Source organism: Hyaena hyaena, unplaced genomic scaffold (genome assembly GCF_003009895.1).
Source record: "Hyaena hyaena isolate Hyena2069 unplaced genomic scaffold, ASM300989v1 scaffold_89, whole genome shotgun sequence".
In the NCBI taxonomy this organism is placed as follows: domain Eukaryota; kingdom Metazoa; phylum Chordata; class Mammalia; order Carnivora; family Hyaenidae; genus Hyaena; species Hyaena hyaena.
Genome location: NW_024080719.1, coordinates 822870 through 838892, shown reverse-complemented (window position 1 = coordinate 838892; position 16023 = coordinate 822870). Strand labels below are relative to the sequence as shown.

Below are 16023 nucleotides of genomic sequence, written 5' to 3'. Positions count from 1 at the left end.
GGTGTTAAAAATTATTTATATCTGCATTTTTTTTTACCTTATAAGATTTCTAAGGTTTTATGATTTCAAATTAGTGATGTTTTAAAATCCATGTAGAAACATGTTGAGTTTTCTCCTTCAATTCTGAGGTTAAGAAAAAGTTAATTACTTTTCCACTTGAGTGCCAAAATTCCTTTTTTATATACCTTTGGTTATATTTTATTTAAGTTGGGTAATTAAAGATGATCATAAATTTAAAGAATATTATATAGTAATTGTAAGTTCTATAAATGTTATAATGGATTATTGTATTTCCAAAGAATATATTCTTGATTCTAAAAAATTGAAATGCAAAAAATAGGAATACCATTGGAGATATTTCTTGTTGAGAGAATATTCTAAATTGTACATCAAAATAGAAATAATTAAAAAAATTTGTTTTCTACTTTCTATTTTGAAATTAATATAATTGAGTGATGTTTCATATTTTAAAATCTATTTACTTTATTACAGAAGTGTCATCATTGCAACAAAAAAATCAGCGGTCTTACCTTCTGTACTTAATACGAATCTCCCTACCAATGCTGTCAGTGTGGTTTCTTCAGTAGATTCGACCCAAGCTTCAGATGTAGGAGGAGAATCACCTGGTGAGTTAGTTATTAGTGATTTGAACAAAAAAGTTTTTAGATTCCATTTTAGCAAAGTTAAGATCTCTGGTTAGGAATGATATAAATCATTCTTTTATGTTTTACTGTTGTTTCATAATTTTCTGAATAAATTTGAGTAGTATCAAATAAATTACATAAAGTATTTCAATATCTTCTCCACTTAAATGTAATAATTTTTCTTAATGTTTAGGGATAAGAGGAAATGTTCACAGTTGGTTAAGTAAAAAAATATGTGCAATACTTTACATACCATGTAATCGAAACTGTGTAGTATATATTTTTATATGTGAAAAAAGGTAGGCAATATACTCTGAAACTCCTAGATTATTTCCATGTGGTTGAACTACTCACAATTTTTATTTTTTTTTAGTGTTAATATCTTTTTCTGAATTTTGTAAGTAATCTTGTATTATGTTTATACTTAGGAAAACTTAGTTATTGATAAGAATTTTCTACCTGGAACCAAAATCTGGAGTCGTATTACACAGAGTTTTGTCCTGCCTTGTCTTTTATTTTATTAAAAATAAAAATAAAGACCTTTTTTTTTTTTAGATAGTTTTAGGTTACATAAAAATTGAATAGTAAGTACAGACTGCCATCCCCTCCTATTTCTGACATCCTGCAGTAGTGTGGTACATTGTAAGAATTTTTCCTCATTGTTTTGGTGAGAAAATATAAAAGAAAATAAGTAGAACTCTACTGGATTTTTGTTCCTGTGGCTTCATTATACTCTGATGCTTTTGTTTTACTTAGGAGGAGAAATTTTGGTAATCTATGTTGGACTGGATGTTATTTTCTGTTCTTTCTTTTTTTTATAGTTTATTTATTTTTGAGACAGAGAGAGACAGAACACGAGTAAGGGGGAGGGGGCGGAGAGAGAGGGAGACACAGAATCTGAAGACAGGCTCCAGGCTCTGAGCTGTCAGTACAGAGCCCGACACAGGGCTTGAACCCACGGACCATGAGATCATGACCTGGGCCGAAGTTGGATGCTTAATTGACTGAGCCACCCAGGCGCCCCTGTTTTCTTTTCTTTCACCCCCATCCAAAACCCTTAAAAAAGTTAAGTGATTTTTGTAGAGCTGCCTCCGTTGGGAAAAAGGCAGAAGTCACTAATATCTATGAAACTGCCATCTTTTAAACTCAGTTTAGTGAATTTCTAATAACTTCCCTGAGCAAATGTTGTAAGTTTTAGAGGTTCACTGTACACTGAGTAAAATATTTTCATCTTTCTTTGAATACATTACTCTTTTACTTCAGTTTATGGAACTAAGTAAAATCTGGTGATTTGTTTTAAATATATTTTTCAAAATTTAAATCATGCAGTATCTAGAAGAGATCAGAAACAGCTGATACATGGGCAATATTAGATATAAAACAGTATGATAAATTTATTTCTGAAACATTGTAATTTTTCCAGTACATCCATTATAATATAAACTCACTTTGGAGAGCCATATCCAGAATTACAAAATAGTTTGCTGTTTTGAAGACTATTGTATTTTTGACGACACCGCACAAAATCCTGTATTCAGCTCAGAATGTGGTCTTTTCCCCCATTATTTAAATTTTGTATGATTTTCAGTGGTCATGTTTCTCAGGTTCCCAGGTTTTCCCATTTTGTGCTATAACTGTTAGTTCTTTTCTTTTTTTCCCTAAAACCTGTGGATTAAAAAAATAATTCTTCTCTAAGTTATTCCAAACCTTTGTGTTGATGGTCTTTGTTTATCATCTGTTTTTCGTATCTGACTGTTCCTTTCCTCTTTCACTGTGTTCTTGTTGTCATTGTTATATGTTGTCTCCAGTTTTAGATTAGTATTTCTGTTCCATTCCTTAATTGCTGACATGAACATTACTACCTAGATAAGGGAAATCTAACTCAGTATGGTGTTTTCAGTCACTATACTTCTTACTCTCATATAGTGTCACTTTACATACTTTTGTTTACCGCCACCAGCTCATGTATCCTGTTCTTTTTTCACTTGGACTCCAAACCACACAAATATATATCTCTCTATTTTTAACTGAGAGTCTTTTGTGTTCTTTTTAGTAGATCTCTTGATTTAAGTTATTTGCCATTAAAAATTGTGACATGTATTTATTTTGCTCCTCCTGGTTCAAGCAAAATTTGGGGAAAAATGATTTGTGGATGAATTGATAGTTGTAATTGCATGTTGAACTGGGCAGGTTATTCTTGTAGATCTGGGTAAGTTATGTATTAGTCTTGTTTTAATCTTGTATTTCTTTGTATGAAGATATAGTGAATATCTGTCCCTGTGGCTCTCAAACCTTTGTGCCTTAGGGTGACTTAAGTTCTAAATTTTATAGTGAGTCAGCAACAAAAATGAACTGCTCAAATTCACTGATAGATTATTGGTTAACAAAAAATACACTTGATAGTACATAGTACAGTAGCAATAAAGGGAATTTCCTTGGAAGAAACCATGTAAATATAAAACATAAAATAAGATTTTATAACAGAAACATTTAAGCTATTTTGAAATTTTGGTGTCATAATGGGATTTCTAAATTTACGTGTGGCACAATTAAAGAGAAACTAGGATTGGATACGCTTGGATCCCAGAAAACGAATTAGAGCTTGCCAACTTTACGTGAAGTTAGAGATTCTTCCGTCAAAATAGTATCATCAACTAAAAACCAATACAAACAATAAAGCAGAAACAGACCCACGAATACAGAGTACAAACTGGTGATTGTCAGAGGAGAAGGGGGAGTGAGGGATGGGTGAAATGGGTGAAGAGGAGTGGAAGATATAGGCTTCCAGTTATGGAAAGAATAAGTCATACAGCATAAAAAATACATAGTCATTGATAATGTAATAGTATTTTATGGTGACAGGTGGTAATTACACTTGTGGTAAGCATAGGATAATGTTTGAATTGTGGAATCATTGTGTTGTACACCTGAAACTAATGTAACATTATATGTCAACTATACTTAAAAATCACCCAAATCTATAATTTTGCAAAGAAAATTGAAGATTTGTACATTTATATTTTAATCAGGGTGTATTATTAAAGTTATGAAATTTCATCAAAGAAATTTAAGATTTTACTTTGGATAATATTCCTTAGCTTCTGTAGTATTTTATTATCAAAAAAGTATAGTGTTAATAAAAATGGAAAAGCTTTCTTAATAACTGTTAAAAGATACTCATCAGAGAACAAAGTATACCCTTTGTATGTACATATTTTCTTTTTTTTTAACTTTAATTTTAATTTTAATTTTAATTTATTTCTAGGAGAGAGAGAGAGAGACAGCATGAGCAGGGGAGGATCAGAGAGAGAGGGAGATACAGACTCTGAAATAGGCTCCAGGCACTGAGCTGGCAGTCAGCACAGAGCCTGACGCGGAGCTCGAACCCACGAACCGCGAGATCATGACCTAAGTGAAAGTTGGACGCTTAACCGACTAAGCCACCCAGGCGCCCCTGTATATGTATATTTTCAAAGAAAGCTAAAAGAGAAAAGCGTTTCAGTAAATCTATCAAAACACGGAAATTTTAAATTTATGTATCAGTACAGGTTTGGTTGCCCACAGTGCAGTATGTGCGAAGGTGCTATGCTGCTTTTTTCAGATATGCTAAGGTGCTCGTTCTACTGTGATGCAAAACCTAAATGATCAAAACAAAAATAAAGTTAACCCAATAAAGGAACTAAATAGACTGGGTTTCAGTAATTTATATGTTGCGTGTTTGCTAGTTTGCAAAGTATAATAATTATATACCTCATTAGAATATTAGGTTCTCTTCTATTTATCATGGCTGTTATCAGCCCTGCATTTTATTAATTGGCATGTTTATTTTTAACATAGAAGAAGAATATTTGATTCTTTGCTTTATATGAAATTTGACCCAAGAGGCTTAAATTTACTAATCAATACAAATTTATTTAATAGAGAGTTTCTCCTGGGCATATAGACTGTCCCTCCTGCAACTGGTCCAGAATGGATGAGGAGAGAGGGAGAGGGAGGGAAATTAAAAAATATAATGTTAAGGGATTAAATATTGGCATTTGTTTTAATGATATGTTATTGCAAAGGACATTATTTATTTAGACCCTTAGGGACCTTGAATAAACAATTGGCTATTCCCTGGATAGATACTGGACAGATGATGTATTTGCATTTTCCTTTTTGTTCTTTTGAATGTCTGGAAAATTGTCAGTTTGAAAGAACCAGTTTATCAGTGCAAGGATAAGGAAAAGATAAGTCTGTATCATTCCACATGTTCAAAGTAGCTTCTGCATTTACATATGTGTGATTGTCTATTGAAAATATTTAATGTTAATTTAAAAAATAGTCATACATTTTTTATTTTATCTGAGTTTAAAGAAGGCAGAATGTATTTGGAAGTTACATTCTTTTTCCTCTGGCACAAATGAGGGACAATCCTTATGAAATTACTGATCTATTTCTTTCTTTCACGTGGCGTTTTTTCCTTCTATAATTATTGCTAGTTGATTTTTATTTAAATTTCAGTTAGTTAATAACATATTGTATAATATTAGCTTCAGGTATACAATTTAGTGATTCCAGAAAACACCCAGTTACCCCTTAATCCCTATCACCTATTTAGCCCATCCCCTCACCTTTTTATCTTTGTTGATAAAGTGTTCTCTGATTATTGAAAAAGACCTTTTGTAGGATCTCTTTCTGCTGTGGTCTCTTTTAAGGTTGAAAATTGGCATCTCTTATAAGGTAGTGTCAGGAAGGCATTTTTGTTATTGCTTTCTGTAGCACCACCGTTGCTCCTTGTCTTCTTGAATCTTTCGATATGCATTTCACCTTATTAAAATTAGAGTCATTTAGCGCAGTAAAAGCTATTTTTGTTTTATAACTACTATATAGAGCCTCATGCAAACATTTTCTTGAGATTTATTACTCTGTCTTTACTTTTAAATAGATGGGACTTGATTTGTTTTTTTTTTTTTTTTCAGCTTCAGAAAAGTTTGAGAAAAAAATACCAATAGTCCTTTCAGAAAAATTATCTGACATACTCTAAATAAACATGGTCTTTAAAAACTACCAGCACTTGTGGGGATGAGCCCTGGGTTTTATATGGAAACCAACTTGACAATAAACTATTTAAAAAAAAATAAAAACTACCAGCAATTAATAAAGCTCAGAAATAATTAATCACTTGTTATAGAAATCATTGGCCGGGTATGGTTCAGTGAGCATATTGCTGTCAAGAATTTAGAGAATTGGAGTTGCCATTATCTCTGAAGTACTTCACTGAGTGTTGTATAGAAATAGAAGGATTGGACCTGAGTCTCAGGTACGCCAGATACTAAACAGTGAAAGAGTCTTTTCAACTTCCCCTTTTTTACCCTCTAGTTTGAAATTTTATTGTGGGCAAAAAAAAAAAAAAAAAGCCAAAAAAAAAAAAATCCCGAGAAAATGGAAAACTTTTGATTGTGAAGTGGGATTTGATATATGCACTTAAAAAGCTATTATTATGATGAAGTGTGTATTTTAACTTCATTTATAAATTAATCCTATGCATTAGGCTATATTTCACTCAGTTTGTTAAGAATTTTTATATGCAGTTAGCTCTCAATTGAACAAGATGGTGAGGAGAAGAGAAAGACACCAATAAATAAAAATCCCAGTAAAAAGAAAAGTCAGCTCTGATTTTCAAGGGAATGGGAAGGAAATGTGTTATGAAAAGGAGAGATTCACAACTTCATCTTGTAGGAATATTCTCACTCTAAGAGGTAGGCTCAGTAGTTTCCAAAGGTTAATTGTCTAAGATTGCTACAGTGTCCTCCCCCAGAGGAACCAATCCTTTTGGGGGGTGGGGGGAGGATTCTAACAGTCCAGCTTTCTTTTTTCTTTTTTTTTCAATGTTTGTTTGTTTATATATTTATTTTTTAGAGAAAGAGAGTACAAGTGGGAGAGGGGGAGAGAGAGTATGAGAGAGAATCCCAAGCAGGGTCCACGGAGCATGGAGCCTGATGGGGCTCGATCTGAGGAACCGTAAGATCATGACCTGAGTCAAAATCAAGAGTCGGACGCTTAACCCACTAAGGCACCCAGGTGCCCCAAACAGTCCAGGTTTCTGAATCTCTGGCTGAGTGTTGGTAATCAGAACTGCTGATTATTGATCTAGTTCAGCTTGAAGATCAAGCGTATTTTAGGGGAGGTCAAGCATCCCAGATCCTTGCTGGTTATAGGTTGGCTGTTTATTTAGACTCATAATTAGTTTTATTTGTGTTACTTAGAGAGTAAGTTGAATCAGAATGCCCAGATATAAGTGAAGTGAACCTGAGGAAATTGCGGGAGTGTTGTATGGCAATACAGGTTTCTTTTTTTAAGCTTATTTATTTATATTGAGAGAGAGAGAGAGAGAGAGAGCGAGCATGGGAGAGAAGTGGAGAGAGGAGAGAGAGAATCTCAAGCAGGCTCCACACTGTCAATGCAGAGCCTGATGTGAGGCTTGAACCCACGTACTGTGAGATTATGACCTGAGCCAAAGCCAAGAGCTGGATGCTTAGCTGACTAAGCTACCCAGGTGCCCCAATATGGGTTTTTAATGAAAATATTTTCTTGTACAGTGGCTGGATTTACCAAATGTTTATGGCTGTGTTTTGTCTTATACTGATGTGCTAAATGAAATGGTTGGAAATCTGCTTTTTATAACCGTTAAATCCAGGATTGATTCTTTGCTTTATAGCTTCTAGACTTTTAGAGAGAAAATTTTAAAAGGCACTTTATAAGCTTCATCTCATTTAAATTACCTATATTTAATGTCACATGAATAATTATTGGATAATTTGAGTGAGTTTTCAGCCTGAAGTACAGTCTAAAGGAAACATAACTTTCTTCTTTTTTTTTTTTTTTTAATATTTTTTATTTATTTCTAGGAGAGAGAGAGAGACAGCGTGAGCAGAGGAGGGTCAGAGAGAGAGGGAGTCACAGACTGAAACAGGCTTCAGGCTCTGAGCTGGCAGTCAGCACAGAGCCCGACCCGGGGCTCGAACCCACGAACCGTGAGATCATGACCTAAGCGAAAGTCGGACACTCAACCGACTAAGCCACCCAGGCGCCCCGAAACATAACTTTCTTTAAATATTTTATAGATAGTCATAGAGTAGCAGGTAGGAAAGGACCTATAATTCATTGTGTATTTACAATGGTCCAGGTGCAAAATAACTCTGTGAAATGTGGGTATCACTGCTCATTTTATAGATCAGGAAAATAAAGCATACAGCTTAAGTAACTTTGCCCAAGGTCCCACTGCTGGTAAGTGGCAGAGCCGTTACTGTGTCCTCTATACTTTTCAAACATATAATAATAATCCCTGAAGGGTAGTTATTATCAGGGAAACTGGCCTAATACTGATAGAGCTAGAGTTCATTTTGAGAATGGTTATGTTGTAGGTGGCTGGTGAGGAAGGAAGTGTTTTCTGCTAGCATAGAACATGTTTTCTAAAGAAATTGGTTTGGCAGTTATAAGAGAGATTGATGGCTAAGAACTTGAGAGGTTAGTGGGATTTCCTTTAGATGTGGAAGAGAAAGGCTGTGGTCTTGAATGACCTAGCATTTCTTTTGGAAAGCAGGAAGGGAAATGGATTTGAGGCTGAGGAGAGTGGAAGAATTTTTATATTACCAGATTTTAATAGGTAAGTAATATGTAAATAGAAGGCTTGACTCAAAATGGATGGTAGGAATCATGAATAGATAGAGTCACTGAGAGGAGCCCTTGACTTTTCTTCTGTAGTGCCTTGCAGAAATGTGGGAAATTAACATTTGCGAATCTGCTTTACTTTAGGCACTTTACATTTTTTAATTTAAACATCCTAACGACTGTGTTAAAAATTCAGTGGCATTTCTGTTTTTGGAATCAAACTGGTAAAATGATTTAAAGGAAACAGTCTACAATTCTGCGTGGCAGTAGTCACTACAAACCTAAGAATTATTTGTAAAGAATGATAAAATGTCAACTAATTATTTATAATAATTACAAATTATGCAGAAGAAAGATTCTAACAAAAATGCTCAAAAGATCAGAGTAGTAGCTGTTCCCTGTTTGGTTTCCAGTAAATTAGGAAAATACATTGAATTTTACCAGTAGTCAAAGAAGTGTAAATGGTTTATTCTTTAGAGCAATTTGCAATAAGTTACCTCCAAAATATTGGGGCTCCAGGGTGGCTCAGTTCATTGAGTATCCAACTCTTAATTTTGGCTCATGTCACGATCTCAGGTCATGGGACTGAGCCCTGCATCAGGCTCTGTGCTGAGCTTGGAGCCTGCTTGTGATCCTTTCACTCTCTCCTCTGCCCCTCTCCCCCACATGCTTGCTGTCTCAAATAAATAAATAAAGTGTATTTTTATTGAATTCTAGTAAGTTACCTCCAAAAAAATTAAGGAGCACACATAGATTTATATGAGCAAATGCAAAACACTATTTATTATGGTTAAGAACTGGGAATGATTCAGATGAATGTCCCTGAATTTTGGTTGGTCTGATATATCCTCATGATTAGAAGCAGATTATGATATATTTCTTTTGTAGGAATATTATGGAACTGGTAGAGAAGAAAAGAATCTAATGATATGGCACACAATTTTGTTTGTCTTTAATTCCACTATAGTTAACATACAGTATAATATTAGTTTCTGGTGTACATTATAGTCATTTAACAGTTATACATCACCCAGTGCTCATCATATGGTAGACAGTTTGATTTCTCAAAATACTGATGATGACCTCTTGCATTATTTGATGAACATACAACTGCCAACTTTCTATATTGTTAAGTTAGTCTTTCCTTTTTGTAATTAATAAGTGTTTTGTGGGAAGGTGCTTTGAAATTATTTAAATATCCTGTTCCTCAGATTGTTAATTTATTGTGTCAGTGTGGCCTTTTGGCTTCCTATTTTACTTGATGGGTTGTAATCCGTTATTATTTATTTTTATGCTCACGTTGTCTCCAATTTGATCTATGGTTGTCCCTTTAAGTTGGCTTCTGTGTCTTTGTGAATGATAACCTATTATTCCCTGGGCATATATCTTTGCTCTCTAAAAAAACAAAACTATGTGTTTCAAGATCATTGTGTACTTTTCTTCCAGAGATCTTGAATCAGCCATTTCTTTCTTAGTGAAGAATAGTGTTTAGAAGCAAGATCTGGACATGGGATGTTCAAGTATTGCTACTTTCAGGTCCTCTCAGTGGACAGAACTAGGGACTATATATGTATAAGTATGTATTTGGATGAGGGTATATATTTCATATATACTTTTATATGTATCTGTGGTGAAACCATGCTCTTAATTTCAAACACAAATACCCTTAATTTCAAACTAGTACCTAAATGTTCTTTTTAGTTTTCTTTTCTACTTAAGTGCTTTCTTTACATTGTTTGGGCTCCTGTACTTTGCTCCTGGGTCAGTTAGCCCCCATCCTGGTACAAATGCTTTCCTTGAACTATTCAATCTAACTGCTTCAGGCATGACTAATTCAAGAAGGTTTGGAAAAGAGGGTCCTTTTGCTCTTTAAAGCACAGTGTTTTTACATTGTCATCATAGGAGAAGAACTAATTTCACTTGCAACATAAGATTACAGATTCTCAGATATAAGCTCTAAACTTTTAAGTCCAATGACATTTATTGCCACATTTGGTGTCCTTTAGTATTGAGGGGAGTGATGGAGATGGTCTCCTATGGCTCACACCTTTGGAACCAACCTTCAGTAGGGTCCTTAGAGATTCATCTTCACCACAAGTAAATCATACTTAAATAGTATGTTGAGACGGTACAATTGTTTTTCCTTTAGGCCTTTATATATATATAAAAATATATATATTATTTACAGTTAGGCCTCAACTTTGGCTGGCTGCTATTGTTTAAGATGCCTTTGATTGTAAATGTGTTTATTTGAGAAGTGCTATCATGTGGAAAAATGTGCATTTTATTTTGATGAAATAGGTTGTTAGTGAAAAGAATTCTTACTTAGAGATATTTTTATTTCTGGTTCTTCTAAAAAAAATCTGATGGTTTTTATCTTTCTCTGCCTGACTTCATTTAAAGTTTCTGTCAAAAACCCTTGGTTGAATACGTTAGTCAAGTGAGGGGGAATGCACATACACGATGGGGAAACTTGGGATATCTCAGTAATAGAGTGTGAGAAAATATTTACTGTTGGGTTTTAGATTGTATTAGGTGATTTTTAGGGAGAGGTTAAGAAGTGGGGCTTCCTTCTGATTTTGTCTTCCTGAATATTGTCAGGAAGCATGGGTAATTCTGTGATGAGATATCTTAATAAATCTCATCTAGAAGCATGGAAGCCTAAAGCTACAATTTATAAAGAAGCGAGTCGTTCATGCTACGATTTGGGATGTTTGACCATCTTTGTTATTTGGACAGAGTTCATTTTTGTCTGTTGGGACAAAATTACATGGTAGTATTGTTTTGTGTTGATTCGTCATGATCATGGCATGGCTTTATCTGATGTTGATGTTTTATGAGATTGTTTATATTCAATAAGAGAAGACCAAGCACTAGCTGTGGTTTCTAACCAGGTCCTAACAACACTAAGGCCTTATTGATATTAACAGGCCATCTCCCTATATCAGAGGCTGCTTTTGTACCTTCTCAACTGTTTTTTTCTTCTTTCTGTTTGCTATATGAGCACTTCTATCTCTCTTTTATCTATCTTTCTGCCCATACCCCTTTGTCTCCTTTATGTTCTTCCAGCATACCTATGTCTAAAGTTTTGAGAATAGATCAAAAGCATCAGACGTCTGATAATGCATAGTTTCCAGAATCTCTTGAGCCCCTCTCTCTTTTGTATCATCTTTACATATTTTTTTAAGTTTATTTACTTACTTTGATAGAGAGAGAGAGAGAAAGAGAGAGAGAAAGTGAAAGAGAAGGAGAGAAAGAATGCCAACCAGGACCTGTGTTCAGCACAGAGCCCAACACGGGGCTTGAACTCCTGATCTGTGATACCATGACCTGAACCAAAATCAACAGTTGGAAGCTCAACTGATTGAGTCACCCAGGTGCCCCTCAGCTTTGCATATTTTTTCATTTGCTTCTACATGTTTACTGTCTTCTTTGGACTGTTCTTCTACACAACTGTGATAGGATTTCAGTCTGTATATTTATATAGATACTAACTTGACATCCATTTAAGATTCTGCTTTTGGAATTGGAAAATTTACTTCCTGAATTACAACTGCAAGTAAGATGTGCATGTCCCTCATACCTGTGAATTCCAGGTGGTTAGGATATCATCCCAGTTGGATTCTAGTGACTTATGGTCCCTGTGTCATAGAGGGATATTTGACACTGTATGTGTCTATTCTTTTTCTTCCTAATATTGGCCTTAGGAAAAGCAAATGGCTTTTTTGTTTCTTTAGGTTCTACTCTTAACTTAAGTTGAATGTTCTATCCCATAGATCCTGATTCTTAAACAGGAACTATATTTCCCCCCTACTTTCTTGAGCTTTTAGAACTTTTTAAGCCTCAGTAAATTATCCTCCGAATTAGTCTTCTAGATTCACTTTTTCAAGATTGGTCATAATGTGGGGTGCCTGGGTGGCTTAGTTGGTAGAGCTTCCAACTTCGGCTCAGGTCATGATCTCGCAGTTTGTGGGTTCGAGCCCAGTATTGGTTTCTGTGCTTACAGCTCAGAGCCTGGAGCCTGTTTCAGATTCTGTGTCTCCCTCTCTCTGCCCCTCCTCTGCTTATGCTCCATCTCTGTCTCAGAAATAAATAAACATTAAATAAATAAGAAAAAAAAGACTTGTCATAATGTATGTTGTTTTTGTTCCTATCCATTCTTTAACTCTTCTAGAGTTACTTTGACAGTGATTATTTTTATCTTGCCAAGTAAATGTGATAAGCACAAGTATTTGTTGAAAGCAAAGATGATTATTCTTATATAAGATAAAATAGTTTGAACATGTTACACTATAAGAGGATGAATTGGCATTCAGCAAAATATATAAGAGTATTTAAGGGTATCTGAGAATATACACTAGAGAGCAAAATAGATCACATGGTAGAAATTAATTTTACATAGTAGTTTAAATAAAAAGAGGGACAAAAAAAGGAGGAAATAGAGAAGTATATACCAGGTGGGAAAATTGACCTGTAGAATATGGGAGATGGGAATGATTAAGGGAATAATTTCTGCAATTAACATAAATTGAGGCCCTTCTATTATTGTCAGATTCTCTAGGCTTCTAGAGATTGATAGATGAAGAAGATGAAGCCTCTACTTTTAAGAAGATTAGTATTGTAGGAAGAAGGATATTTAAAAAATCATTTGAAATGCTGTTACAAATACACTAACAGGTTATGTTTTAATTACAATACGTACACAAATGAAAGTATAAATTCTGTTTGAATCATTTATGAAAGGTTTATCACGTATTCACTGGGTTATGTGTGTAGACTAGATTCAGGAACAGTCACGGTATAGCATAAGTTATTTGGTATTCAAGGTCAGTTTTACTGGTAATGGAGGTATACATATTTAAAGGTAGATTTGGAGTTTCTACTTGTAAATCTCTGTTGCCACTTGTTGAATAGAAAGAAATCATAACTCCAGGGGGCCACCTGGGTGGCACAGTCCTTTAAGCATCTGACTCTTGATCTCTGTTCAGATCAGTCTCATGGTGTGTGAGTTTCATCCTTGCATTGGGATTCTGTCTCTCCTTCTCTCTACCCTTCCCCTACTTGTGCTCTCTCTGTCTCTCTCTCTTTCTCAAAATAAATAAATAAACTTAAAAAACTAAAAAATAAAGGCAAGAAATCGTAAGTCCAGTTTAGTGAGTCAGAATTTAGTTTATTACTCTGCAGCTGGTGTGTCATAATCAGACTTGTAACTTTGATTTACATATAAATGATTCAAGAAAGATCTTGTTAATTGGTAGATTTTAATGTTATCCAAATTATAATGGACATTTAAAAATGCATTCTGCTTTTTGTTAATTTGGTATAAAGATAGCTTCTTTGTTTGAACCTTTGTATCTAAAAACAGAAAATTCCTGTAAATGGCTATTTTCTTTTACAGGTAGTAGATCATCTAATGCAAAATTGCCTTCGGTTCCACCAGTTGGCTCAGTTCCGCAAGACCAAGTTTCAAATATGAGGTATTTAAACTAATTGGATATTTGTGATTTGTTCTTTTGATGATTCTTTAAACTCTCTAGCTACAGCTCTTTTTTAAAAAAAAAACTTTATTTTTTTCTATTTCTTTTTTTTAAAAACATAGGGGACATTTAAAACATTTTAGAAGTTCCTTTTTAAAGATTATGAGACATAAAAGGTTTATGAGAAGTGGCTATTAAGATTAATAAGTGCTACATGCATAACACATTCTTACTTATACAGGTAGTTACCTATGGCTTAATTTTCATATGATTGTAAACTGGAAGTTTAAAATTCATTGTTTTCTATAAAAATGCTGAAATAATAAGTTATAGTCAGTCAAAGCCACAGTGATACTGAATTGTAGGTAGATTTTTACTGTCATTAATCTTTTTAATTTGGATATGACTTTCAGATTCTAATTTGGGATGCTGTGAATATTTTCCACCACTAGAGCCTTTGTGGCCAGAGTTCTTGAACCTCCTTACCACAACTAGAAAAATCATAGCACTACAAATATAGGCACTAGAGTGCTGTAAGTGTAGGCTTATAGTTTGATATGCAGAGATGAGCCTCTGTGAGGTAAGTACACAGGAATAATATTATGGTTAGTACCTACAAAGAGATGCTTATGGACAGCAGAAATTTCTGGCAATTCTTGTTGCTATTATGAAATATTACTTGTGTGAATAAATAGGTGGTAAGTAGTGGCTATTTGTGGATATGTTTCATCTATAAGTTAGGAACTAAAGCTGTAGATACTTATGAATTTTGTGAAATGCAGTGAACTTACTTATTTTAACTTATGAAATATCTACATTAAGGTGTTTGTGTATATGCATATATGTATATGTACATATAGTCACAAAAGCATATTAATATGTAAATTGAGATAATTATGAATGTGCCAGTAAAGTATACTATTTTCAAGTGAAAAGTTGGTCTGATTGCATTAGAAGTATTGTATAGGCACCTGAGTGGCTCAGTCAGTTAAGCTTCTGACTTTTGGTTTCCGCTCAGGTCTTGATCTCACAGTTTGTGAGTTCGAGCCCCCCATCAGGTTCTGTACTAACAACATGAGGCCTGCTTGGGATTTTCTCTCTCTCTCTCTCTCTCTCTCTCTCTCTCTCTCTCTCTCTCTCTCCCCCTCTCCCCCTCTCCTGTTCCTTCTCTCTCTCTCTCTCTCAAAATAAATAAATTAAAAAAAAAAACTCTTAATAGGTGTAGATGCCAATGGAAAAGAATATAAACTGGTTAGATTTGTAAACATTTACTGAATCTGTATTATATGCTGCAGCTGAGAACTTAGAAATGAAGACAGTTCTTGAACTCAAGGTTTATTGGTGACTGGATGAATTTGGTGAGGACCTGATAGAGTTTTTTTAGGTTAAAACAGGGCTAAAATTAAAGTCAGTGCTCTCAACTGACCCATTAAGATTTCCTATAAAGGTTTATGCTTGGAGTGGTTGTTTACCAGATTGTTTGTCATGGCTGAGGATGATGATAGAACTGAATAAAAATGGGTATTCCACGCAGAGGGAATGATATGTGCAACAATATTGAGTCCTTATGTAATTTTTAATTTTTCATGAATTTTTCATTTCTGTGGGAGCTCATTTTAAAAACTGAAAATTTTAAATTCTAATGAAAGGTTCAGGTAACTTAACATCTTTCCATTAGTATTACAGAGAGGCTTGAACATGCTTTGGAAAAAGCAGCTCCTCTTCTGCGAGAGATTTTTGTGGATTTTGCACCTTTTCTTTCTCGGACACTTTTGGGCAGTCATGGACAAGAACTGCTAATAGAAGGAACAAGTAAGTGATTTTTCTGTGTGTCACTTTCCAAATATATATTTAAATTTATATTTAAGTTTCAAGCTTAACTTAAATGGAAAATATGAGATGCATGGAGTTTCAGTGCTCAAGTATTTTCATCCTTTGACAAGGATTCTTACAGAGGTTGTATCTTTTGAAGAATATGTCTTGTCTAATATTCTTATTTGTTCAAGATTTTTTAATCAGTGAATTGGATGAATCAGAAAAGTATTTACAGAACCAAAGAATTAAGACTTAGGTTTTTTTAATGCATTAAAATTAACTGTGAGAATAGAGAATTGGAAAGATTAGTGTTATAGTAAATAGTGAGTATTTATCTAGGATTTTACTTGAATTTAAGTTCCTTATAAAAAAGAGTATATTGCCACATATTAGGAAAATGAGGACTGTGTTATACTAATCTTTATTTGTAGAAT

General features: G+C 34.1%; 1 protein-coding gene across 5 annotated transcripts in view; it reads left to right on the top strand.

Moving 5' to 3' along the window:
- The window catches only part of LRBA (LPS responsive beige-like anchor protein), a 737219-nt gene that overhangs the window by 200983 nt on the left and 520213 nt on the right, over positions 1-16023 (top strand). For all 5 annotated transcript variants that reach the window (XM_039234337.1, XM_039234336.1, XM_039234335.1 and 2 more), the window contains exons 31-33: positions 493-626; positions 13696-13774; positions 15453-15586. In XM_039234337.1, coding sequence (XP_039090268.1) covers positions 493-626; positions 13696-13774; positions 15453-15586 — 347 coding nt within the window. The remainder of the gene's footprint in view (positions 1-492; positions 627-13695; positions 13775-15452; positions 15587-16023) is intronic.